Below are 27,068 nucleotides of genomic sequence, written 5' to 3' on the forward strand. Positions count from 1 at the left end.
TTTTTGTCTATTAGATTGTAAGCTCTTTGAGCAGGGAGTCTTTCTTCTATGTTTGTGCAGCGCTGCGTACGCCTTGTAGCGCTATAGAAATGCTAAATAGTAGTAGTAGTAGTACTCTAGGCCCGGACTTGGGAAACACTGGTTTAGATAATCTAAACTTGGACTAAAAAACTAGTGCATGAGTTGAAACAGGAAAACTACATCAGACTTAGTTTATACCTTGCTCTGCCAGTATCTCAAGTGAAGTAGAATTATATACTTTTGAGAAATAAAGGCATTTAAAGAACAATGGATTCCAAACTCTCACCTACATGGAAAACCAGAATGATGAAAACAGCAGCAGCTATCTAAAAATCTGCAGGTAAACTAGCCCTTTCAAACAGGGGTGCAAACAGAGCATTTGCCCTGGATCCCCCATGCTGGAGGCCCTCTGAAAACTGGGCAGGGCAGTATTACCATCATCATACTACAGTCAAATTAACACAATGCATATAAAAACAAATCCAGTTCTTAAGATGGATAGCATTTGCCCTTAGTCTTCTTGTGCTGAAAAAAGCAGCCTCCTTGGAAACATAGAAAAAAACATCTAGAAACCAAATGTCTGTTTTTTTAGAATGGATTCATCAACATCTTCATTGTTTATACACCACAGGTGAGCCTATCCAGAACCAGATGATGGTCTGGGTGTTCAATCCTGCCCACAATCTTTGACCAGTTAGGAATACTGCTGTTATAACACTTAGTAGTCAGCCAAAGCAAGGCTACCAGTGTTTTCCTTCTGCTTTCCTATGGGTATATCCTATGTGCTAAAAAGCAGACACAATAGTCCTTGACTAGAGAACTTCTTACTGTGTCATCCACGTTGAACCTTTGGGATAATTACGGAATAGGAAAACCAAAATAGAATAGAATAGGTTGTGCGTGATGGTTCACTGTAGCAAAATGAGCAAACTGTACTAAATATTATTTGTTGGTGAACAGATCTTGAAAAACAAGGTTCTAAAACGTGCAAAATATAAAAACATGATCTCCCACATATGCATGAGCTGGGATTCCCCATAGAAAATAGTCATACAAAAGACATCACTAGTTATGTACTAAAATAAGAGTATTTACTTAAAAATGATACATTGGACATAATCTGTGTACAGAACAAAGCAAATTTATGGTCAACTTAATAAGGCACCTTTTAAATCAGATGCAGTACAAAATACATTTAGTGTTTTACATTTTCAAAAGGACAGTCTAAATTTCTGGCATACTGTATATAAACACAAGAATGACAGCTTACTGATGTTCTACCCTTCTGTTCTTTTGTCCATTTACAATTAGACTACATTACCTACAGTACATTATTATTCTCTGTACACATTACATTATGCTTTATCATGGCTGTCATATCATTAGACAAACTGAAACTAGATCCAGGCTCCAAGTCTGCACACAAGGGGTAAAACAAGAGGAGGCCAGAATAACAATTAATATTAGGGGGAATGATGATTTTTTTTTCTCTTTATTGTAAGTCTGATAAGAGAGGGCTACTTTACTCTGACTCTATATAGCATGATGTGCATTTTCAGAAAAAGTAAAATAGTATTAAGCTTTAAAGCAATCAATAATTAGAACTGAGCAGGACATTTCGGATCTTTACCCCTACACATTACCAGAACTAGCTTCTGTTTCAGCAAACCATTTCCTCTTCAGAATTAGTTGGGTGGGTAAATCATGGGATCATGAGGTAGCACATTACTGCCAGTACCTACATTATTAAGTAATCCAATCAATCAATCATTAAAACAAGCAAAGCTATTCAGTATCAATATTCCTGGAAGACAATGCATTCTAAAGGAAGCATGTATATGAAGTGCTGAAACCACTACTTACTAATAAGCCAGTATCAGTACCTTCAACTGAAGTTAATCAGAAATCTGCTGAAATTGTTCACCTCACTAAGGAGGGCTGATGCAGCAAAATGCAGTAGGCTTTGCACATACATTAGCTTGGTTTGTGCAGAACTTTGTATGTGCCTTATAGTTCTGCGCATGAGCTAAGTGTGTGTGCAAAGCATCAGGTAGACATCAGTGCACAACACATGTAAATCTATGCTACTAATGCTATTAGCTTTCTGCACAGATGCAGAGAAGTGTGCAGAAGGCCGACTGCAATGCCAGGGCTTTAACGCAAAGTCTCCAGAGGAGTAAAGGTTAACTGGTTCTTCTTTGGTAGCATTGGTGGAGATTTCATACCTGCTTTTTCCCTTTACTGCTATCGTCAGGACCCACAATTTTTTTCCTGGCTTTGATGAGGAGAGCATGGGATGAAAAAAAGGAGAGAGCTGAGGGTAGATGTGCTGAACAAAAGAGTAAAGTCCTGAACTGTTTTCAAATGGGTATAAACACTCATCAGACTGCATGTGATTATATCCACACATATGATAGAATGTTATTCCGTGCATAAATATTGATATTTTATGCATAGAATACAGTCCTGGCACATGCACAGATGTACAGTATGAGAATGCAATTCAATAAGTGCTGATAATAATTTTGTGCACAAGACATAGTTGCCACTAGTGCAGACCCATGTGTGCATGCATTCAGTGTGCTCTCTCATATTAGTACACACTTTTTACACGCAACTTATCTGCATGCTATTTGGTTACAACACTGGGGAGCAAAATGTTTGCTTTAGGAAACTGTACAAAATCTGCTTTATCACCATTATAATGCAGCACTAAAACCCTAGGCTAAGTTACTGTACTTGATCTTAAAAATGAAAGAATCATGTTATGATTAAAATACACGTGGAAGAGAAATAACCATGGAGAAAACAAGCTGGATCCTCAACCAGCTCAACACAGAAAGTTTTAGGCACGGGGACACTGCTAACTGAACATTGCAAGTAGATCTGTTGCTATAAAACTGAAATGCTCAGCTCCCAATTATTGTTTCCCAGCTCTCTCTTGGATGCACACCAGCCAACCTAGTTTTTAGGATATCTACAATGAATATGCATGAAGTAGACTTGCATGCAATGGATGCAATATATGCAAATCTCATGCATATTCATGAAAATCTGGCTGGGTGCACCCCAAGGATTGGATTGAGAACCACTACTCTAGCAGAATTAATTGAACAGCCATGGTAATCAACTTTAATAACCAAGTCGACGACGAATCAAAAATTTGAGAACTACAAAAATAAGTATGCCATGTGATATTCTATGAATAACACTTTGGAATATTAACATTTTTCAGTTTCACGTGTTGGCAGCCCGATGCTCTGGGCCGCAAGAGTAGCACTGCTTGCAGGGTGGCTCGCAAGTAGCATTATTCATTTATCATGGTAATCAGCAACCTATGAGACTGTTATACCACAGGTTTCTGACTACTGCGGTAAATCTGACCTCAGACTGACTGACCTCAGAACTTCTGTGTCTTGCATGTTTCACTTAATAGTAGCTGGTTTGATAATATTTTCCTTAACCATTCTCATTTAAGAAGAGAGCAGATTTTTCTCTCTTAAATTTCTTGGGTGCTAAGACATTTAACAACTGTTAACCTCTGAGCCAATCAGCGCCAACAATTGGGTGCTAATAATCAATTATTGATGTTAATTAGAACATTTTGGATTTGCATGCACATCTTGCTAGGCACTATTCTATAACGGTCCGTGCGCAAATTTTAAATTGCGTAACTCAAAAGGAGCGTGGCCACGGGAGGGGCACGGACAGGTCAGGGGCACTGTTCCCTCTAGGCTGAGCATCAGCCCTCCAACTATGGTCCTGCCAGTGGGGAGTGCTGTTTTGTTATCACATTTTCAATAGCGAGGGACAGGCAAGCTCTGTAGGATCCAGGGAAACTGCCATTCCCTTGCAATTGAAAATGCAATATTGAAGCACCGCACCCCACTGACAGTAATGCAGTTGAAGGACTCCTGCTCAGCTTAGAGCGAACAGTGGTCAGGGGCGTTCAGGTTTCAGTTGGTGTAAATCCTTGCACCCAAAGTCTGGCAAGGAAATTGGCTTTAAGCACTATTCTATAGAGGCCACACAGCTTAGAGCTCCATTTACAGAATAGTGCTCTGTGCAGATGTTTTTCAGAACATCAGACCATTTACTGAAAAAAAAAGCACTCTAGACTTGTCTTGCAACCTACAAACAAAAGTTAACTGAGCAAAATATTCACAGCTAGAAAAGCTGCTGAATCCACATGGCACATTTAAAAGAAAGAAAAAAACCATAAGAACGGGGCAGCCACATAGATCCTTCAACCATGAACTCAGGGCAAAATCACATCAGAACAATGCAAGCAATTTCCCAGACTGCAAAATGTTAAACGCCCATGGGGTTTTATGAATATGTCACAGAATTTGTGTCCACAGTGATACTTTTCAGTTTATCATATTAATTTTTTAAATATATACAAACAGTTTTGGCTGATTGCATATGGCTCCTAAGGCATCTGAATTATAATTATTACATTTGGCTTTTGAGACAACCCTACTCACAGAGGTTTAACACTTTCTGGCACAGAAAGCCAAGTAAACACTATGGAGACACCCTTTAGCAACAGCCACTGCACTCCAGCAGGAATGCAAGACTGAAAACCTTGGTTTCACAATGGAATTATTGTCCGTCGTCAGTCCTACTTCAAGAACTGAATGGAAAAATAAACACAAACAGCACATTTTGTATTCTGGCACTGCATAGGAGTTGTCATTTATCTTTTAAACCTCCTGCTCAGGCTGGCCAAGAAAGAGGTGTTGCCTGTGGCATAGCATACTTTTCAAGGTTCCTCAAACCCCACCTATTCCCTGAACTCTAGCACCTCTAGTCTTTCTAACCCCATATGATTAAGTGCCTGTGTACCCAGCCACTGGGACCTCTGTGCGTGTGTGTTGGAGGGTCTGTGCATCTAGCCCACAGTGTGGGGTGTCCAATATTCTATTCACCATGGAAATGACAGAGTTATAATATAAATAATAAAATATTATATGATTCAACATACACAACTTTATTGTATTTGCCTGCTGAAACGGCAATTTTTCTCTTTCTTTATCCTTATAATTGAAATATCTCCAAATGAATTTTTTTTCTCACAGTAGCTGAAATTGGAGCTTATTTTTAAGGTTGCCCTATCATTGTGCAAATTATTTCTATTAGCTTGCACAAATAAGCATCCACTTCACCCTGCCTGCATGGCAATTCATTTTTTTGTCTCTACAAAACTGTCAAACATGACATTCCTGATAGCTTTGACCTTAGAAACAGACTATGTGTTGTTTTTGGAAATGAGCACCAAAAGTTTTGTTTAAACTAAATCCCTTATTTTTGTCTAACTGTGGCACAATGTAGCGAAGTTACTGACCACTGGTGTTCTCCGAGGACAGCAGGTCAAGTGTTCTCTCACATGTGGACGACATCATCCAATGGAGCCCAGTGCAGACACCAACTAACAAGTAGATATTACTAGAAATTTCTACCAGTGCCCACTGTGCATGTGCCTTCCCACCCGATGCACAAGCGTGGGTTCCTGAATCATTTAAATGTGGCTAAATCAATACAACTCCAAGGGGAAGTCAGAGGGTATGTAAGAATACTTGGACTGCTGTCCTCAGAGGACACCAGCTACAGGTAACTCCACTTCTCCGAGAACAAGCAGGTCGTACGTATTCTCACATGTGGGAATCCCTAGCTACCAGGCTCACCGAAAACAATAATGTTAGGACAATAGGAATTTGAAACAGCGAGACCTCCAAGCTAATTAACCTGAAATTATTTATATACTAGTTGGGAAGGTGCAGCCTGAAACAGAAATCTGTGAACTAAGTGACCACCACCAGAAACACAACTTTCCAGGTCAAATACTTCAGCACACAGGAGTCAAGAGACTTGAAAGGAAACTTTCCATCAGCTGGTGAGAACAATGTTGAGATCCCATGACACGGTGGGAGGTTTGATGCAGGGCTTTGTCAATATCAAACCTCTCATAAACCAAACTAGAGGCTGTACAGAGATGCTTACCTCCTCCACAGAGATAAGCACTAATTGCACAGAGATGAATCCTTACAGAGTTAGTTTTCAAACCAGACTCATGAGAGGTGCAGCGGGTATTTAAGCAGTTTTTGTGTAGGACAAGCAAGAGGATCTAGGGCCTGACCCTCACACCAGACAGCAAACCTCCTCCACCGCTGTGAGAGCCAGAGACTGGAGGTTGGGATGCAGAAGGGATCCCTCATGCTACTTGACGAGGGTCAGAAAACATTACAATCTCCACAGTTCTACAGAGGACAACTCCAAAACAGGAGAAAACCAGATCAACCTGAGGCAATAAGGATCATAGCTCCTGGCCTTGCTTGAGTTTTTTTTATTTTAGTTATATTTGTACCCCGCGCTTTCCCACTCATGGCAGGCTCAATGCGGCTTACATATACAGGTACTTATTTCTACCTGGGGCAATGGAGGGTTAAGTGACTTGCCGAGAGTCACAAGGAGCTGCCTGTGCCTAAAGTGGGAATCAAACTCAGTTCCTCAGTTCCCCAGGACCAGAGTCCACCACCCTAACCACTAGGCCACTCCTCCACTCAATTAAGTTTCAATTAAGTCTTCTCTATGAGAGGTATCGGAGGATACACATACAGAAGACCATTCCCCCAATGAAAGAGAAAGGCATCCAACGCTCGTCTGCCACGTGGATCTGAGCCTAGAACAGAACTGGGGGAACTTGTAGAGATGAGTAGCAAAAAGATCCATCGAAGGTGTGCCCCATGCTTGGAAGATCTTGCGGGCTATGCCCATGTTCAGAGTCCACTTATGTGGCTGCAAAACCCTGCTCAGTCTGTCTGCCAGGCTGTTGTCCTTTCCTACCAGGTACGAGGCTTGGAGAACCAGTCCATGAAGGACGGTCCACTGCCTCATCCCTAATGCTTCCTGACACAAGGAATAGGATCCTTAACCCCCTGCTTGTTCACATAGAACACTGCAACCTGGCTGTTTGTTTGAATGAGAATAATTTGGCTCTGTAGCCAACTTCTACAAATGACCCTCAGCTTGAGGAAAATGATATGGTCATCTGTTTCCTGAGCAGACCATGTTCCCTGGGTGTGAAGCCCATCTAAAGGAGCTCCCCATCTCAAATTGGATGTATCTGTTAATACCTTCTGAGGAGGTGGAATTTGGAAAGGTAGTCCCACAGTCAAATTTGACTGAATTGTCCACCAGAGAAGAAACCTGACTCAATTCTGGGAGGATCTGGATGATATTCACTAGATTCCAGGCTGCCTGTGACCACTGGGAAACTAGGGTGCACTGGGCCTCTCTCAAATGGATATGTGCCATAGGCGTGACATGCACTGTGGAGGCCATGGGCCCCAATCTCAACATTTGCCAAGCTGTGACCTGATTGCTGCTTTTGACCTGAGAGACCTTGGCTCTCGCTTGGGGAAGGGAATGGCCTGCAACGTATCAACCAGGGCTCCTATATACTCTAATCATTGAACTGGAAGGTGGGACGGGGTAATGTATTACGAACTCTAGCAGCTCCAACACCTAAACGGGATGGCGGAAGCCATCTCCTTCACAAAACAAGTGAGAGACTCTCAGGTGGAGATTTATGTCTCTCTTGACGAGGACAGTGATCAGAAGGGACCCTATAAGACAACTCCTTTGAGAAGTAATGAAAGTCTTCTTCTGAGTCCCATGAGCAGTCCCAATCAGACTCCTCACCACACTCAGACTGAACAGAGCAAGTCTGTGCCTGCCCTGACTGAATGGAAAGACGTCCATGCCCAAAGAGCACCAGGTACAGCCCCACCCTTAGACTCCTGGGAAGCTTCCTCCCCTGACGTCAAGAGCAATACTGCATGGGTCGATGTTGACATCCTTCGGGGTACAGTCATCGAGGACTGTGCCACATAGTAGGAGCCTCAGGAAGGAGCGGAGGAGAGCTGCAGTTGGTGCAAGTGCTCTGGATGCCTAAGTGGAATGCAACTGCAGCTTCTGTGTCAGCAACTCCCTGAGCATGGCTCAGTATTGAAGGAAGTCATCGGCAAAGGTGGGGGAGCTAGGGCAGACACAGCCTGAGACAGCGCCGGTGCCACACTAGAAGTGGGAACTAGGCTGCCCAAAGACTGGAACTGGCACCTCTACCAAAGAGGGAGAATGCTCCTCCCGGTGCTGGCATTTCTCGGGTACTGGTGATGACACCCTGGTGCTCCCGGCATCGCAGTCCTATGGTGCCGACAAGGACGCTGTCGAACCTGTATGTGTCCTCGGTGCTGAAGTCTGGCCAGCCATCGAGGTTGATGCTTCTAGTGTTGATGTTAATGGACCGAGGAGCCAAAATGTTTCTCCTGTTGTGCCCTCTACTACATTTTCAAACAGAAAGAACAAGAGTTAGGCTCATGATTAGGCCCAAGGCACCTGATGCACCAAGAGCTCGGGTACATCACAGAAATCACCCGACTACATTGGGCGCAGCTCTTGAAGCCACTGGAGGTCTTTTTAGAGATCAAAAAAAGAATAGCGGCCAAATTAAACTCAATTGTAAACTGTAAAAATTGAGGTCGCGGCTCCAGTCTAAGCTGTTCTATCAACTCGCAAAACAGAAAGTAAACTTGGAACAACCGAAAACAGTAAAAACAAAAATGCAATAAAGTAAATTGAAAATTAAGGAAATAACATTGAAAGGGACAAAAATACCCGCACAGGAAGGCAATGCAATAGTATACACAAACAAATGCACTGAGACGAGAAAACGAAGATGTGTTCTCTCCACTTCATGTAAAAACGAAGACTGAGAGACCCACGTTCACTCGTCGGGTGGGATGGCACTGATGTATGCATGGTGGGACACTGCTAGAAATTTTTACTAACATCTACTCGCTAGTCAGCATCTACACCGGGTTCCATCAGATGACATCATCCACATGTGAGAATATGTATGGCCTGCTTGTCCTCATAGAAACATTTTATCAGCATGTGCTGTGTTGAAAGAAAAATATATGAGAAATATCCCATGAATAGCTCAGGTAAACATTTGAGAAAACATGTAAATAATGCTTGGAAAACATAATTGCAAAAACACAGAGATAATGTTCCAGGGAAAACTTCTCTCAGTAGAATGTACATTACTGGGGCAATTCTATAAAGGAAGGTGGAACTTAGGCACTAAGCTAGAATTCTATAACAGCAAATTTGTGCACCTACAAGCTGAGGCTCAAAGGTATACGGTAACAAAATTGCTGTAGCATGCTCACACTAATGAGCATGCAAATTAATTTCATGTTAAAATCGCAGCATTAATTAGCTGCTCATTACTCTACGCTAATTTTCCTGTCAGTGCCTGAGCACTGATTGGCCAAGCATCGCACTCTCCCCCCAAAACATTGGACCAACCCCCCTCCATCCTTTAAAAACAAAATTCCCTGGTGGTCCAGTGGACCTCTCCTGGCTTCCTCAAAGAAGGCCCTGGTGGACCAGTGGATCCCCTCCCCCCTAACATAGAAAAAAAGCCCTAGAGGTCCAGTGGGACCCCTGGCCAGGCCAGGCTCCCCCCCCCCCCTAAATCAGTCCTAGTGGCCTAGCGGTGCCCCCCCCCCCCCCCAATTCATACCTCCGAAAAAGGCAGGATGTCTGCTCTGGGCACAATCATTAAAATAGTATTGCCCCACCGGGTGCATCCTGAGATGCACTGGGGGGGGGGGGGGGGGGGGTCCAACTACCTGAATGGTATTTAGTCCTGCCCAGTGAATCCCAGAATGCCCTGGGCAATGCAGTCATCAAAATGGTGGCACCTAGAGCAGGACGGATTAGGCATCCCTCCTGCCTCCTATCAAAAGTATGAAGGAGTCTGGGGGGGGGAAGGGGTGGCCACCAGAGTTGACTTGGGATGGGGAGCCCAGGCCAGTTCAGGGGTCCCACTGTACCACCAGGGTTTTTTCTAAGCTTAGGAGTCAGGGGTCCACTAGACCACCAGGGCCTTTTGTGAGAGGGCCAAGAGGATCCTCCAGACCACAAAGAATTTTTGTTAGTTTGGTGAGGGTAGAGGGGGGCAGGCTGATGCTTGGGAGTGGGTGGGGATGGTGGTGCAGCACAGCAGCATTGTTGAGGTGGTCAGTTTGGTGTGAGAGAAGAGGTGCTGTTTGAAATCTCTTCTCTCAACCAACCCTTCTAACAATGCCCTGGACCTAGCATGATTTTTTCTGGGGCTAAACATGCCCGAGAGATTGTTTTTATTTTTTTTTTATAGAATTCATGCAGGGTACTAAATGACCACATTCAAATGCGATTTGTGCTGAAACCATTAGAGCACTCGGGGTACACTAAAGCGAGTGTTAGTGTGGCACTGATCACCTTTAGCACTGGCATTAGGTTTTGAGCTTCGGCCAGCTAATGCATTATAGAATACTAGAATAAGTCAGCAATTAGGTGTCACCACTTATGCCTGCTCTAAGACAGGTGTAAACATGAGCACCTAATGCAGCAGTTAGGTACCTGACAGTATTCAATAAAGTACGCACTGAAATAGAATACCAGAATCTTCCCTGTGCCCCTCCCATGTGAACACCCCCTTTGCAGTTATGAGCTAAAACAAGATGCCCAGATATAGAACAGCACTTAAGTGCACTTATGCACCTAACTGCCTTTTCCCTTCATTTTGAGGCTTAATTACTATTACCTTCCATTTTAATGCCAAACATTAGTCACCTAATTGGTGCCTAACTTTTGGTGCAATATTTAGAATTACCCCCTATATGTTATGTTTTTGTCAATTACACCCTATAAAACATGATAGAGAATAAATACTTCAACTCTTACTTGACCCTTTTCCTACTCATGAAACAGAAGCCTAAAAGTTTTTTAAAATGTGTTACTGGGTATTGCTGTAGTTATTTACCTAGATACCACAAGAAAATACACAGGTATAACTGAGGGAAAGACACTTAATGCAACAAATACATAATAGCCAATGTGCTTTGGAAACGGAATTTGCATTTTCAATTTAATTCAGATTAAAAACTTGTAAAGAATTTCTTCTGATGGTTTTCTTTATCTTGTCACTTCAGTCTTGGATTATGACTGGCGTGTGTTTCTTTGGTAAAGTTTGGGTCAGACTTAAGTTGATGAAGTCTCACTAAAAGCTATTCTACCATGGCCAAGGTTCCCTGAGGCTTTTCCTCATAGTAAATGTATTGTGCTCAGCCAAACTGTCTGGAGGTTACAAAATACTTTCTATATTATTTGCTTAGCAGGCAGGTGGGAGGAGGAGGAGGGTTTGTTACACATGAATATTACCTGAACAGAGGGATGATGCCAGTAAATTAAACAAAATCACACATAAGATACCATTTCCTTTTTGAAACTGATTCACAACATGCATAATGGTACACATCTAGAGGCGGGAGCAGACTGACCAAAACAGGTCAATGTTCGATAGCCCACAACAGGAGGGGGCCTCATTTTTTCCCAGCTTCCATCTAGTTTAACCACTTTTGACAGGTGACTAGGGGCCCATGACCCTTATTGCCCGGGGCCTAGATCACTGCCAGTCTGCTCCTGGCTAGAGGCATTTAAAATGATACCAAATTCTTGCCTACAATGACTTTTCAAGGGGTTTTATTTCCAAAACAGCTCTATAAGCTTCTAGGAGAACTTTTAATATGTTTTTTTAAATCTCTTTCTAAAATGTGATTACATTAGAATATGAAAGTTGCTGACATTTGACACTGACCATATTGCAGGAATAAGATAGCCCATCCTGCAGCATTAAGATTAACTCAAACGGTTGAGCTTAAAACGCAAAGAGCGCTAAAACACTGGCAACAACACAGTGATCACATACCTTAAGAGATTTTTCAAAAATTCTTCTCTTGCTATCCCAGAAAATCAGAGAGAAATATGTAGACCTAAAGAAGAAGTCCTAAGACCTACACAATCCCCACAGGCATGACTGTGCACAAGCAAAGAAAGAACAGATGTCTGGGGAAATGTATTTCTCTTTTAACAAACCAAACGACTTGTAATGTATTGCCTATATGTAATCGCAAATTATTTCTCATCTGGGATAATGGCAACAGAAGAAACCTGGCACGAGTAAAACCAAGAAACGCTCAAACCAAGATCTTTCTCAGGCAGCATCATAACTTTCACTGTTGTTGTATGACGTTTTGTAGGAATTGGCCTTGTCTGTAGAATTTCATCAAGTAGAAGGCAAAAAGTAAGAAAGCTTAAATCCTCCAGCTCTACAGTTGAATTTGTTTAGCTTTTCAAGGCTTTCACAGAAAGCACAACACTGTCTGGCCATAAAAATCAATGCCAGATTTCACTGGAGTCTCACTTGTGTGATACAGTCTTAATGCATAAAACAAAATAAAATGCATTGAACCAAAAAGAATAAAACTAAGGCTGTCCATGAACTTACACAGGCTCCTAAAGAGGATCAGAAGCGTCATTTTATAAAGTACTAGTAGAGTTAATAATTAGCAGCCTTTAAATGTTTTAATGTGGTGAGAAACTGAAAGAAGAGTTTCCACTACTATTTCCTCCCACTTCATCCCTTTTTCTTGACAAGTCCAAAAGTCACAATGATCAACCCAGGGTTACTCTGTCATATCTTTACATCCTGTGATTCCACCATCTTGGCAAGTGTCTTCTTGATCCTCAATGCTGTGAGCCTCGAAGCTGGATTGTGGGCCCAGCATTCTGACATTAACTTCAATATTGCTCTCAAACACTGAAAAAGAGAGAAAAATGTGGATATTCAGTAATGAAACCCCAATACATCTCTGTGACTATAATAACTGTAGTGCTGCAATGCCCCCCCCCCCCCCCCCCCCACCAAATTTCTCTTGGGGCCTATACTAGGTACTCTGGCAATATGGATATACTGAAACCACATCCCTCACTATCCCTCCAGCAAGGCTGGAAATTAACTGTGAGAAAAAGGTAAAATCCAGACATCTTCAAGGATAAATGGGTTGACGTTAACCCACAAATATAAAACAGTGATGTACTGCAAATAAGGACATCTTCAAGAAGCTTAATGTATCTCTGTAACTGGACATTGGGCTTAAAGGCAAATGTCCATCAAAAAATAAATTCACCCACCCCAGTTAGCTGCTTATTTTAATAACAACTGCTGATATCTTTTGAACATGAGGCTACAGACAGCACCTGTATCCTATGCTTCTTTACTCTTTCCAAAAATAACAGGACTAGGAGGCAAGAAATGCAGCTACAAAGTAGTAAATTTAAAACAAACCAGAGAAAATATGTCTTCACGCAACGTGTAATTAAACGCTGGAATTCGTTGCCAGATAATGTGGTAAAAGCAGTTAGCTTAGCGTGGGTTTTAAACAGGTTTGGGTAACTTCCTAAATGAAAAGTCCACAAGCCATTATTAAGATGGACTTTGGGAAAATCCACTGCTTATTTCTAGGATAAGCAGCATAAAATGTATTGTACTGTTTTAGGATCTTGCAGGATGCTGGGCTTGATGAACCTTCGGTCTGTCCAAGTATAGAAACAGATATGTATCATTAACTTGGGATAAAACTGCATTCTATCCAGTGGTTGTATTGAAAGTATCTTGGACGTATTGCTTGATTCTCTCTCATTCTCTCTATCTATCTATACCTACAGTGGTGGAAATAAGTATTTGATCCCTTGCTGATTTTGTAAGTTTGCCCACTGACAAAGACATGAGCAGCCCATAATTGAAGGGTAGGTTATTGGTAACAGTGAGAGATAGCACATCACAAATTAAATCCGGAAAATCACATTGTGGAAAGTATATGAATTTATTTGCATTCTGCAGAGGGAAATAAGTATTTAATCCCTCTGGCAAACAAGACCTAATACTTGGTGGCAAAACCCTTGTTGGCAAGCACAGCGGTCAGACGTCTTCTGTAGTTGATGATGAGGTTTGCACACATGTCAGGAGGAATTTTGGTCCACTCCTCTTTGCAGATCATCTCTAAATCATTAAGAGTTCTGGGCTGTCGCTTGGCAACTCGCAGCTTCAGCTCCCTCCATAAGTTTTCAATGGGATTAAGGTCTGGTGACTGGCTAGGCCACTCCATGACCCTAATGTGCTTCTTCCTGAGCCACTCCTTTGTTGCCTTGGCTGTATGTTTTGGGTCATTGTCGTGCTGGAAGACCCAGCCACGACCCATTTTTAAGGCCCTGGCGGAGGGAAGGAGGTTGTCACTCAGAATTGTACGGTACATGGCCCCATCCATTCTCCCATTGATGCGGTGAAGTAGTCCTGTGCCCTTAGCAGAGAAACACCCCCCAAAACATAACATTTCCACCTCCATGCTTGACAGTGGGGACGGTGTTCTTTGGGTCATAGGCAGCATTTCTCTTCCTCCAAACACGGCGAGTTGAGTTCATGCCAAAGAGCTCAATTTTTGTCTCATCTGACCACAGCACCTTCTCCCAATCACTCTCGGCATCATCCAGGTGTTCACTGGCAAACTTCAGACGGGCCGTCACATGTGCCTTCCGGAGCAGGGGGACCTTGCGGGCACTGCAGGATTGCAATCCGTTATGTCATAATGTGTTACCAATGGTTTTCGTGGTGACAGTGGTCCCAGCTGCCTTGAGATCATTGACAAGTTCCCCCCTTGTAGTTGTAGGCTGATTTCTAACCTTCCTCATGATCAAGGATACCCCACGAGGTGAGATTTTGCGTGGAGCCCCAGATCTTTGTCGATTGACAGTCATTTTGTACTTCTTCCATTTTCTTACTATGGCACCAACAGTTGTCTCCTTCTCGCCCAGCGTCTTACTGATGGTTTTGTAGCCCATTCCAGCCTTGTGCAGGTGTATGATCTTGTCCGACATCCTTAGACAGCTCCTTGCTCTTGGCCATTTTGTAGAGGTTAGAGTCTGACTGATTCACTGAGTCTGTGGACAGGTGTCTTTCATACAGGTGACCATTGCCGACAGCTGTCTGTCATGCAGGTAACGAGTTGATTTGGAGCATCTACCTGGTCTGTAGGGGCCAGATCTCTTACTGGTTGGTGGGGGATCAAATACTTATTTCCCTCTGCAGAATGCAAATAAATTCATATACTTTCCACAATGTGATTTTCCGGATTTAATTTGTGATGTGCTATCTCTCACTGTTACCAATAACCTACCCTTCAATTATGGGCTGCTCATGTCTTTGTCAGTGGGCAAACTTACAAAATCAGCAAGGGATCAAATACTTATTTCCACCACTGTATATATATATATATTTTTTTTTTTTTAATCCTTCACTATTTGTTCTCATGTAGAAAGTCAATATCAGCATTACCTAAACAGAACAATTTAAGAAACTGAATCATCCCTGTATTAACATTAAAAATGTCACCCGGGACCAGGTGCAAATGAACTATTCTCCACCCCTTATCTCCTGCCATCAATTTAATTTATGTCTATACTTAGGAGTAAAATATTCAGCAGGTATCAGTCAGCATTTTTATGGCTGCCACCAGCATTACTTCTGGATATTCAATGCCAGGCCTTGTCCAGGCACTGGCACAGAATATCTGAGGTTATACAGCCAGCTATCTCTTTCTAGTTAATCACAGTATTCAGGACTTAACTGGTTAAATGTCACTGAATATCAGCAGATAGCTCTGAACAAATGATTTAACTGGCCAGGAGCCTCTCCTGGCCGGTTAAATCACTTTGAATATTGACCTGTCAATGTTATTGTTTCTTGCATATATTTTCTATGCAAACCACAAAGTATTCAAAGTCATATGGAACATTTTCAAACTAATCGATAAAAATTTTAATGCTAGAAAGCCAGACATGGTAGCAGTGGAGAAAACAAAAACAGAATTTCTAGCAGAAACATCCGTATTATGTTCAAAGCAGGCCTCAACAAATTTTCATTAAATCTAGGAGCCAGCAGCTGAGACCTCTCTAGCTTCTCCTTCCTCATTACTCCAACATTGTTCCCAGTGAATTTTGTATTTTAAAGAGGGGGGTGGGGGAGGGGATGGACATCAGCAGTAGCTCTTTACTTTAAGTTCTTTTCCTATTCTATGCCCCTGGGCAAAGAAACTTTAGTAAATTAGTACCATAAGGTGCCTTTGCAAATCACTGGCAGAAATCAGCAGTCTCCCTTCCCAAAGCATGCTGTCAGCTGTGTGACACAGTAACGCCTTGATAGGTGAAGCAAAGATGCAATTGCCTCTTTGTTTCACATATCACCATGGCCTGGGTCCTCATCTCTATCTGTGTCTCTCATATGCACTTCCCTCCCCCCCCCCCCCCAACCTTCACCCTGTCTCTCTCATGCCCAACTCCAGCCTTCACCAGTCAGTCTCTCTCATGCCCCCTTCAGCCTTCACCCAAACTCTTCTCTCAAGCACCCTCCAGTTTTTGCCCAGTCAGTGAATCTCATACCCCCCCCCCCAGCCTTCACCCAGTCTCTCTCATGCCCATCCTCCATCCTTCACCCAGTCTCTGTCATTCCCCCCCCCCCTTCAGCCTTCACCCAGTCAATCTCTCTCATGACCCCATCCAGCCTTCACCAAGATTCTTCTCATGCTCCCCCCAGCTTTCAGTATCTCTGGCTCTCTGTGTCTCATAGCAGTCACCAGCTCGTCACGCTACTCGCAGCACTGCTTCTCCGGACTCTGCACAGCGATCGGGCTCTCCACATACTTGAGCCACGCGTTGCAGGAAGTTTGGAAAATCTTGCAGTTTGAACTTCCTGCACTGTGCGGCTCAAGTATGTGGAGAACTTGATCGCTGTGCAGAGTTTGGAGAAGCAGTTTCACAGGCAACATTGCAAAATGGGGACCCCCCCCCCCCCCCAAATATCTTTCAGGGGGTATGAAATCCCAGGCACTAGGGTACAATTACCAGGCTCCATGGCAACTTTGTGCCTGGGATTCGTCAAGCCCTGGTTTAAAGAGAAAGAATACCATCAAGTGCCAAGAAATGCAATCAGAGATCAAGAATATGTGGCCCAAAGATATAGAAATAGTTCTAGTTCTATTGGGCACCATCAGCCTAATTACAAAGAATTTACAAGCTCAGCTTAGTACACTGCCCATATACATAACACTATACAGGCTCCAGAAACAACTATTAGGCACAATGCAAGTACTAAGAAGAGAATTAATGTGAGCAAGTGCAAAGTGATGCATGTGGGGAAGAGGAACCCGAATTATAGTTATGTCATGCAAGGTTCCACGTTAGGAGTCATGAACCAAGAAAGGGATCTAGGTGTCATTGTTGATGATACATTGAAACCTTCTGCTCAATGTGCTGCTGCGGCTAAGAAAGCAACTAGAATGTTAGGTATTATTAGGAAAGGAATGGAAAACAAAAATGAGGATGTTATAATGCCTTTGTATCGCTCCATGGTGCGACCGCACCTCCAATATTGTGCTCAATTCTGGTCGCCGCATCTCAAAAAAGATATAGTGGAATTAGAAAAGGTGCAGAGAAGGGTGACGAAAATGATAAAGGGGATGGGACAACTTCCCTATGAGGAAAGGCTAAAGCGGCTAGGGCTCTTCAGCTTGGAGAAAAGGCAGCTGAGGGGAGATATGATAAAGGTCTATAAAATAATGAGTGCAGTTGAACGGGTCAGGGGTGTAGCCAGACAACAGATTTTGGGTGCGCCTAGGCAAGAAGTGGGTGGGCACCAAATGTTCTCCCCCACCACCACCAAAAGACATCTCAGGTGGCAGGAAAATACTTCTTTCCACCTTGGCAGTCTGCAGCAGGCATGCGCTGAAAACTGAACATGTGCAGGAGCCAGTATCATGGAGAGTAGCGTTTTCATTACCATCAGGGGGAATCTTCAGCTGGTAGAGCCTGGGATCTCCACCAGCTACCGCTAAACGTGTGCTGCTGTTGGGTGGGCCTGAGCCCTTAGTGGATGGGCCTTGGGTCCACCCAGGCCCACCTGTGGCTATGCCACTGGAACGGGTAGATGTGAAGCGTCTGTTCACGCTTTCCAAAAATACTAGGACTAGGGGGCATGCGATGAAGCTACAATGTAGTAAATTTAAAACGAATCAGAGAAAATATTTCTTCACTTAATGTGTAATTAAACTCTGGAATTCATTGCCAGAGAATGTGGTAAAGGCAGTTAGCTTAGCAGAGTTTAAAAAATGTTTGTACGACTTCCTAAAGAAAAAGCCCATAGACCGTTATTAAATGGACTGGGGAAAATCCACTATTTCTGGGATAGGCAGTATAAAATGTTTTGTGCATATTTGGGATCTTGCCAGGTATTTGTGACCTGGATTGGCCACTGTTTGGAAACAGGATGCTGGGCTCGATGGACCTTTGGTCTTTCCCAGTATGGCAATACTTATGTACTTATGTAGTGTAAGAGAACCAGGGATGAAAGGAAAGGACTGCGTTATAGGTCTTTATACAGACCCACTGGAACAGTGTTTGTCAGCCTGTAGACGGTGTCCTTAGCCCCTGAAGAAGCCCCTCGGTGAAACGGGTCCGTCGGGTGTGGATGCCTGTCCTAGACGCTCCAGCCAGCTAGGTGGTTTTTTTTTCTTTTTCTCTTATTTTGAGACCTTACAAATTTTGTTGTTGAAGCACATTGGAGCAAATTTTAAAAAAACAAATTCTACGAACAGGGAGGATCAGGGTTTTTTGAGACCAATGATTAAAGAAGTGATGGTGACGTTTGTCTTTTGAACTGATTCCAGCAGTCTTGCTGTGTGTCACCTTTTCTGAAGTCTTTTCCCCCCGGTTTTTCCTTTTTTTCCTACCCTGCTGAGTAAGTAGCGTTAACAGACTCGTTTCTGGATTATTGTTGTAATGCAAAAGCTTGAAACGAGTCCCCCTCTTTTTTCTGTTACTTACATTTGTATCCCACATTTTCCCACCTATTTGTAGGCTCAATGTGGCTTACATAGTACCGGAGAGGCGTTTGCAGACTCCGGTGTAAACAAATACAAAGTGATAGTGTGGTAAGATAAAGCTCATGTGGCACAGCCACATTAGGGAATCGTACACCGGAAGAGTTGTGTTATGTCCATTACGTACTTTAGTTTTGTTGTGTTGCAGAGATCTGGCATTTATGTTGGGTTGGTAGCAGGGGCATATCTGAACTGCGGCGGTAGGGGGGGCCAGGGCCAGAGTGAGGGGGCACATTATAGCCCCCCCTCCGCTGCCGCCACCATTGCCGATCCCCCTCCCCCCCAGCCGCTGCACATTATAGCCCCCCCCCCCCCCCGCCATTGCCGATCTCCCTCCCCCCAAGCCGCTGCCATTGCCAATCTCCCCCCCGCCGTTGCTGTCGCCTACCTTCGCTGGCGGGGGACCCCAACCCCCGCCAGCCGAGGTCTGCGTCCTCCTGCCGCTGCCGGTAAAAGAATTCCGCCAGCCAAGCCGAGGTCCTTTCATTTCTTCCACTAAAGCTGGCGCCGAAAGTTTCTTCTGAGTCTGACGTCACTGCACGTTGTACGTGCAGGACGTCAGACTCAGAAACAGAGGGGGAGGGGGAGGGTTGGCAGCGGTAGGGGGGTCCAGGGCAAAATCTGCGGGGGCCCAGGCCCCTGAGGCCCCACGCAGATACGCCCCTGGTTGGTAGGGTATGCCTTTTTAAACAGGTTAGTTTTCAGTTTTTTCCAGAAGTTTAGGTGGTCGTACGTAGTTTTCAAGGCTTTTGGTAATGCGTTCCACAGTTCTGTCCTTATGTAGGAGAAACTGGATGTGTAAGTTGATTTGTATTTGAGTCCTTTGCAGCTTGGGTACGTTCGTGTTGATTCGGATGTGTTTCTAGTTGGTAGGTCGATCAAGTCTGTCATGTATCCCGGGGCTTCACCGTAGAAAATTTTGTGAACCAGATTGCAGATTTTGAAAGCAATGCGTTCTTTGATTAGGAGCTAGTGTAGTTTTTCACGGAGGGGTTTTGTGCTTTCAAATCGCGTTTTTCCGAAGATAAGCTTAGCTGCCGTGTTTTGAGCGGTCTGAAGTTTCTTTCATGTTTGTTCTTTGCATCCCGCATAAATTCCATTGCAGTAGTCTACATGGCTTAGTACCACTGATTGTATCAGGTTGTGCAATACTAGGGCAAGACAATCTGCGTTAGTGCTCTAAGTCTCATTAAGGGGTAAATAGCATGGGTCACTGCCCTAACGCAGCTTGATTAACTTCCCCCTAAGAGGAAATCTAGATTGGGGAAGGAACACATACATTCTTGCATTTGAAACTGCACAGAAAGACAAAATAAGCTCTTTGGCTCCTGAGGAAGCAGATTGCGAAAAGAAGTGCTCTGTAGAGCTATCAGTTGCCAGCAAGTAAAAGATAAGTTGCTGTTTGCTCAACTTTTAATAGTTTCAAAAAAAATGATTGTTTATAAGTTTCAGACAATAATTTGAAGTATAAAACTTTTTTAAAAAGATTAAAAAAAGAAATTAATATTAGCAAGGAGGTTTTTTAGACTGATGACGAAGCGACTCAATAATAGGAGAAAATGCCAGTTGTGTTTGAAGTCGATAAGCTAATAATCTTCTTAAGTCTTTTCCTCCGAAGCACTACATATTTTACTTTTTATTTGGATTTTGCTCACACCTTTTTCAGTAGTAGCTCAGGTACTCTGGATACTTCTCTGTCCCAGACGGGCTCACAATCTAAGTTTTTATCTGAGGTAATGGAGGATTAAGTGACTTGCCCAAGATCACAAAAAGCAGCAGTGGGATTTGAACCAGCCACCTCTGGATTTCAAGACCGGTGCTCTAACCACTAGGCCACTCCTCCACTCATCTTGAAAAAGCTACATGATTGAATGTAGTTAGGAACTGTATTTTCTTGTGGACTTTATAGAATTGGTATTACTACAGCTCACAAGAATTAAGCCATTTTGATTTGGGGATATATACATTCTTATCATAACTGGTTCTGCTCCTTCTCACCTCCCCATCACCTCTCCATCGCTCATACACAAGTTAGCCTCTTCCTTTGTTCTCATCAACTGGAAAGCCTTATCCTGCTCTACCCACCCACCCCGTCATCCACCGCTAGGCAACTAGCATTGCCTCCCCTACCCCAAGGCAGCTGGTATGAGAATAATCTTTCTTTCTCCATTAACCTACCCATATCATCAGGTTTCAAGCTAAACCCTCTAAGTCAGTCAAGCTTCCCAGGACATCTTACTAGCCCCCCCCCCCCCCCCCCCAACCTACTTGTGCTGCTGCCTCCACCCTCCTCTCACACAAGTAAGCCACTTCCCGCAAACCCTGCTTATTGAGCAGCTCTCCCATGCTGACTCCTGTAAACTTGCTTTAAAGTCCTTCATGTCATATCTTAACCTCTCCCTTCTAGCTCCATCTCTCACATCCACATCCCGATCTCATACTTCCCAGTCCACCTAATACACCCAAACTCATGCCTCCCACTCAATTGCTGAGTCCTTGCTAGTCCCAAACATTGCTGTTACCAAGTTTCTATTCTCCCCACATTCCCCTCTCATCCTACCCAAACTCCAACTTCCAGTTCTCCCCTAACTCCCAACCTCATTCTCAGATGAAAACCCCCAACAATCTCTGAATGCTTGTGTCCTTCCCTCATTCATCTGTCTCCTGACCAGTCTGAACATCTTCATACCTTCTGCCCCTGCCCACCAATATATATATATATATGGACATTCCTGCTCTCCCCCTCTCCCTACCCACCCATAACTTGCACTCCCCCTTCCATATTTAGGAGTTCCATTATATTTCTCATCCTATCACCAAGTTGGTGCTCTCCAAAGTAGCATCCCAGTTCTCTTCTCCCGAAGCTTTAAGCGTGCTCCTGTTCCTGAACCATCTTTCATTCTCTATGCACCTACTTCTCTCTTCTCTTCTTGTGCCCTTTCCCAAACTCCATTTCTCTCCCCTACCACTCTTTCACTTGCTCTCCTGACCCTATGCTTTCCTTCCTCCCCATCCCCTTTTCTCTCTCACCCCTCAACCCATATTCCCCCTCTTCTCCTTCCATACCCCAATCCCATCTCTCTGCCTCTCCACTTTTCTTGGCTCTTTATTTCCTAATTTCTGCCTTGTCCCCCAGTCTCTATCAGCAAGACAAATCATAAAAAAGGCAAAAATAGGGAGTTTTTCCATGCTGTCTCCTCTTATTTATTATTATTTTATTATTATTTTATTTAGATTTTGCTCACACCTTTTTCAGTAGTAGCTCAAGGTGAGTTACATTCAGGTACACTGGATATTTCTCTGTCCCAGGAGGGCTCACAATCTAAGTTTGTACCTGAGGCAATGTGGGTTAAGTGACTTGCCCAAGATCACAAGGAGCAGAAGTGGGATTTGAACTGGCCACCTCTGGATTGCAAGACCAGTGCTCTAACCACTAGGCCACTCCTCCACTCCTTACCAGCTGCTACAATTTATGAGTTGTTTCACAGGCAATCTTCAGTAGTGGCAGTGGCTTTGGCAGGTTTAGGGATGAGGGCTGTGCAACTTCAGTGACTGCAGTAAGGACTTCCATAGCAGTGCTTTTCTCCCCCTCAGCCCCCTACCGTGTTCAGCTAGCACTGGTAAAACCCATGCTTCTCTGCTGGAAACCGAGTCCTCATAACTTCCTCTTGCAGCAGCTTAGTTTCTACAGCAGTACTGTTTGAAATTGTCACAGAACTCCTAGCCACCCATCTGGGGCAAACCTGTGGCCACTTAGAGGGTCTATCCACACCACAGCTCAGGTCCCGCCTGCACCTGCCATTTGTGCTCTCTACACTAGTACCCTCCTCACCCCGACTGGGTCCCAACCACCTCGAGGCGAGTCTCCTACTCTCAAGGTGTTCCCCTGTGATTTCTAGGTTACTGGGGCCACACTCCCAGTAGTTCCACAGTTCCTAGGCAGCACTCAAAAACCCAACATACAAAGCACCAGGATTCTTAATCAGTCCAAACAAGCAGAGGCAATAAACTAAAAATGTTTATTGTCATGAAAAATTAAAACAATGAACAGAAAAGAAGCAATCAGCAAAACAATAACAGGTAACTAAATATGGATCAACTATAAAACTGCCTAAACATTTGTTTACTATCCAAACAGTATCTGGGGAGTTCAGGACATATAGCTGCTCACAAGTTATCAAATACAATTGTTCACAGGGCCTCAACAAAGAGATCTTTCTCTCTCTCTCTTCTCCTTGGCTAAGACTGGAGAAAAAAAAGTCAGTACATCCTATATGAATTGAGCTCCTAGGCCAATCAGAGCCCAAAGCAAGTTTTCAAACGTATACTGCATCTTACTTCCTGTGTTTGACTAAAGAAAGAAAAAACAGTCATTTCTCTGTAACAGCTTTAAACATAAACATGCACCACCTGTTGGCCAAACTAGAGAAATACACTTCAGGAAATAACAGTTTACAGGCTTAAAACCCACTGTTTTGTCACAGAAATGCTGTACACTCTCCATACAGAATCTCATATGGTTCAAACTCTGTTGCTGTTTTGACACAAGAAGAAGTTATCGCCAAAAAATGTAGCACATGTTTTACCAATACTAGCAAGACATTGGGGAGAGTTGAGGAAGAGAAAGGGCAGGCCAGGAGCTTAAAGCTCCAAGAGGTGACAGCAAAGACTTGAGGCACTGGTCAGCAGAACAGTAGGTAAACCATTACCTCTGTTACCTCTATGACCAGCGGCATGTCAGCAGCCAGAAAGCACACTATTTAAAACTGAAAAAAATCTTTTATTTGGGACACCTACTTTATCTATCACAAGGGTGAATAAAGTCTTACTTACCTCATCACTGTTCCACCTATTCGATACCACTGGGCGTAGACACTTAACACACACAACTTCTTTCATATCCTCATAGGATGGATCACTTGGCACCATGTCATAATATGGCAACTGATAGTCTTCAACAATGCCTGCAGAGGGTGAGAAACAGTGCAGAATAAATCAAGATCAATTTCTCTTTTCAACAAGGTCAATCTGTGGGAGAAGCCTCCGCATGTTAATGCAGCTGCTGCACAGTGTTACCTCCATGAGCTGAACTGTAGTTTAATAGCTTTTATATATACATGATACTACAGTGTAATTTAAATGGGGATGTATTAAGAATTAGGGGAAGAAGTGGTGGGTATTTTCTTGTATTCAGGAGAAGATACTTTATTTGTTAACTGGGAAAGAATAAATATACTATTTACAAAATTGAATTTAACTGAAACATGTCTGACATATTAAGAAGCAAAATACAGGTTTTTTTTTAAGTACACTCTAGTACAGATGCTTTTTAAAACAATGAGGTGATGAAAGACCGCTCTCCTTGCAAGAAAGGAGCTTTGGTCACTGTTTTGCAGAGTGTTTTACAGGAGATGGAAAGGGTTCTCTCCTGGTCAAGTAGAGACAGTAGCGTACCAAGGGCAGGGCAGTCCGCCCCAGGTGCAGTCAGTAAGGGAGTGCACGGAGTAGGCACGGAGCTGTCGGCTATGCCGGTTCCCTGTCCCCTCTAACATTACTTCCTGTTCTGGGGAAGGGGACTGGTACAACTGACAGCCGCACACCTGCTCCAAACACCCCCTTGCTGGGAGGAAAGGTCTAGTGATATGCTTGTGTGTGTGGGGGGGGGGGGGGGGGGGGGGGGGGGGAGAAACGCACACACCGGCCATGCTGCACTTGGAGATATTTGTATTGGGTTTGACTGAATGACACATGTTGTCAACTACTATGTTTAATGCTCCTTTGTAAACTGCTTAAATCTAAACACACCTGTTCCAATAAGCCTTGGATCTAGTAGCTGTGATAGAACAGACTAATTTGGATTTAGTGGTGGACAGAGATGTGATACACCGAGAACTATGACTGGGATATAGTTATACTGGGCTATAATGTGATCAAGAAAGATAGGGTAGAAAGAAATGGGTAGTAGTAGTATTATATGTTGAAAATAATGTTACAGCGACAGAATTGCAGGACTTAAGGGGTAAGGAAGAGGTACTGTGGATTAATCTGAAAAGAAAGAACAGAACAGAATTTTTATTTTACATTGGTGTGATATACAGGCCTTCTGCACAGGCAGGAATAAAAGACAGAGATTTACTTGAAGACATCCAAAATACAGTTATGAAAGGGGAAGTACTACTAACAGGTGATTTTTAATATGCCAGTTCTTGATTGGGGCATCCCATTGTGGGGTTGTCTAGAAGTAGGGAGAACTGTTCCAGCAGTTGGTAATGGAACGCATCTGGGATAGAGCCATACCGAACTTAGTGCTTATGAATGAGGAGATTGTTTCTGATGTTATAGTGGGTGATCATCTGGCATCCAGTGATCACTGGATGGCGTAGTTCAATACTAAGACAGGTTCTCGAGAAATTCATTCATTCACTTCTAAAAATGGATTGCCTCAAGAGTTGTTCACTGGATGGGAACATCTGGAAGAAGTAGGAAAGCAGTGGTCAAAGGAGCTATTTTAAAGGCAACAAATGTTTTTGTGAGGAAATTAAATAAAAGTAAGAGGAGAAGAAGGCTGCTTTGGTTCTCAAAAGTTATAGCTGAAAAAGGAAAAAGTTAAACTTCATAACTACAAGAGATCACAGAAAAAGGAAGACAGGCAACAATATCTGGAAAAGAAAAGAGAAGCTGGCAAAGCAGCTAAGAAAGCAAAGATGCAAATAGAAGAAAAGCTAATATAATAAAATGAGGAGCAAGATGGGTTTTTTTTTAAAAGATATGTTAGTAACAGGAGGAAGTACAAAAGTGGCATTGTGAGAGTGTGACAGGGTGTATATCCCATCACTGGGAAATAGATCCCCCAGACAAGGGAAAGTGTCTCCAGCCAAACATAGGAAAACCACCTGGGTGTAGTCCATTCCCATGCTACTCAGGGTAGACCCCCTGGGACCCTGCTGGGGTGGAAGTAGTCCAGTGTAGAGACTACTTGGGAGATGCAGGGACAGATTAACCCAGTCCTGAAAGGCGGGGAGTGGATTAGTAGCGTGAGAGACTGCAATCTGTGGAAGAAATAACATTGACTGAAATAGTGATCTGCATGTGTATTTGCATACCAAGCAAGAGTTTGGACTGATTTAAAACCCCAGGAGAAGGGACGTTGCACCCATTGGCTCTCAGGGCCGAACTGAAGCCCTAGACTTATCAGGGGTGAACTGGACAAGGGGTGGTTGACATGGAACCATTTCACCCTGACAAAGGGACCTGTTAAGAGGACCCAGCAGCCCAAGGAAAATAGTCTGACCTCTTTGGAGATCTAGAGTTTGGCTTACACTTTGATAAGTGGTGAAAATCGGTTTGCAGTTCGGCAAACAGTGTTCTGGATTTTGACTTACACTAAAGTAAGCTGTGGATGGTGGATTCGGTTTGCAGTTGAGCAAACAGTGCTCTGGATTTTGACTTACACTTCTGTAAGTGGTGGATGGTGGTTTTTGGCTTGTATTTCAGCAAGCGGTGCCTTGTGGTTTTGGTTTGCTCTTCGGCAAACAGCGTTTGGTGGGAAACCCTCAGCCTATACTGTCGGGCAGGCTGCGTGAGTCACAGAGCGTCAAGGGTGAAGGAGAGGTATATGTAGAAGCTGACAAGGGATGCAGTGGAATTGGTTAACTAATAATTCTATTCTGTGTTCACCGATGAAGGGTTGGGAGCAGGACCACAGAAGACAAACAAAAAGAACGGAAGTGTGGTACACCATGAACGATTTTCAGAGTACTGTGTTCATTAGGAGCTAGCTAAACTAAAAGTGGACAAAGCGATGGGGTTAGATGGCATGCATAGAAGGGTACAAAAGGAACTTGGAGAAGTTATAGTGGCTCCACTGGCTGACTTTTTCAATGACTCTCTCTAGTCAGAAATGGTCCCGGAGGACTGGAGAAGGGCGGATGTGGTCTCTCTCCACAAAAGGAGATGTAAGAAAGAAGTACTTGGGAACTACAGGCTGGTTAGTCTGACTTCTGTGGTAAGTAAATTAATGGACATTCTTCTAAAACAGAGAATAGTGAGGTTTCTGAAATCCAATGGACTCCAGGACACAAGGCAACATGGATTCACTACAGGCAGGTCTTGTCAGACAAATCTGATTAATTTCTCTGACTGGGTGACCAATGATTTGGATCATGG

General features: G+C 43.5%; 1 protein-coding gene across 2 annotated transcripts in view; it reads right to left on the minus strand.

Moving 5' to 3' along the window:
* Positions 1–9,629: 9,629 nt before the first annotated feature.
* BMPR1A (bone morphogenetic protein receptor type 1A) overlaps positions 9,630–27,068 on the minus strand; it is a 293,381-nt gene continuing 275,942 nt past the window's right edge. For both annotated transcript variants that reach the window (XM_030203356.1, XM_030203355.1), the window contains exons 12-13: positions 23,736–23,866; positions 9,630–12,733 (exon numbers count right to left, since the gene is read on the minus strand). In XM_030203356.1, the coding sequence (XP_030059216.1) occupies positions 12,608–12,733; positions 23,736–23,866 (257 nt within the window). In that variant the 3' untranslated portion in view covers positions 9,630–12,607. The remainder of the gene's footprint in view (positions 12,734–23,735; positions 23,867–27,068) is intronic.

This window comes from Microcaecilia unicolor, chromosome 5 (assembly GCF_901765095.1).
Source record: "Microcaecilia unicolor chromosome 5, aMicUni1.1, whole genome shotgun sequence".
NCBI lineage: Eukaryota > Metazoa > Chordata > Amphibia > Gymnophiona > Siphonopidae > Microcaecilia > Microcaecilia unicolor.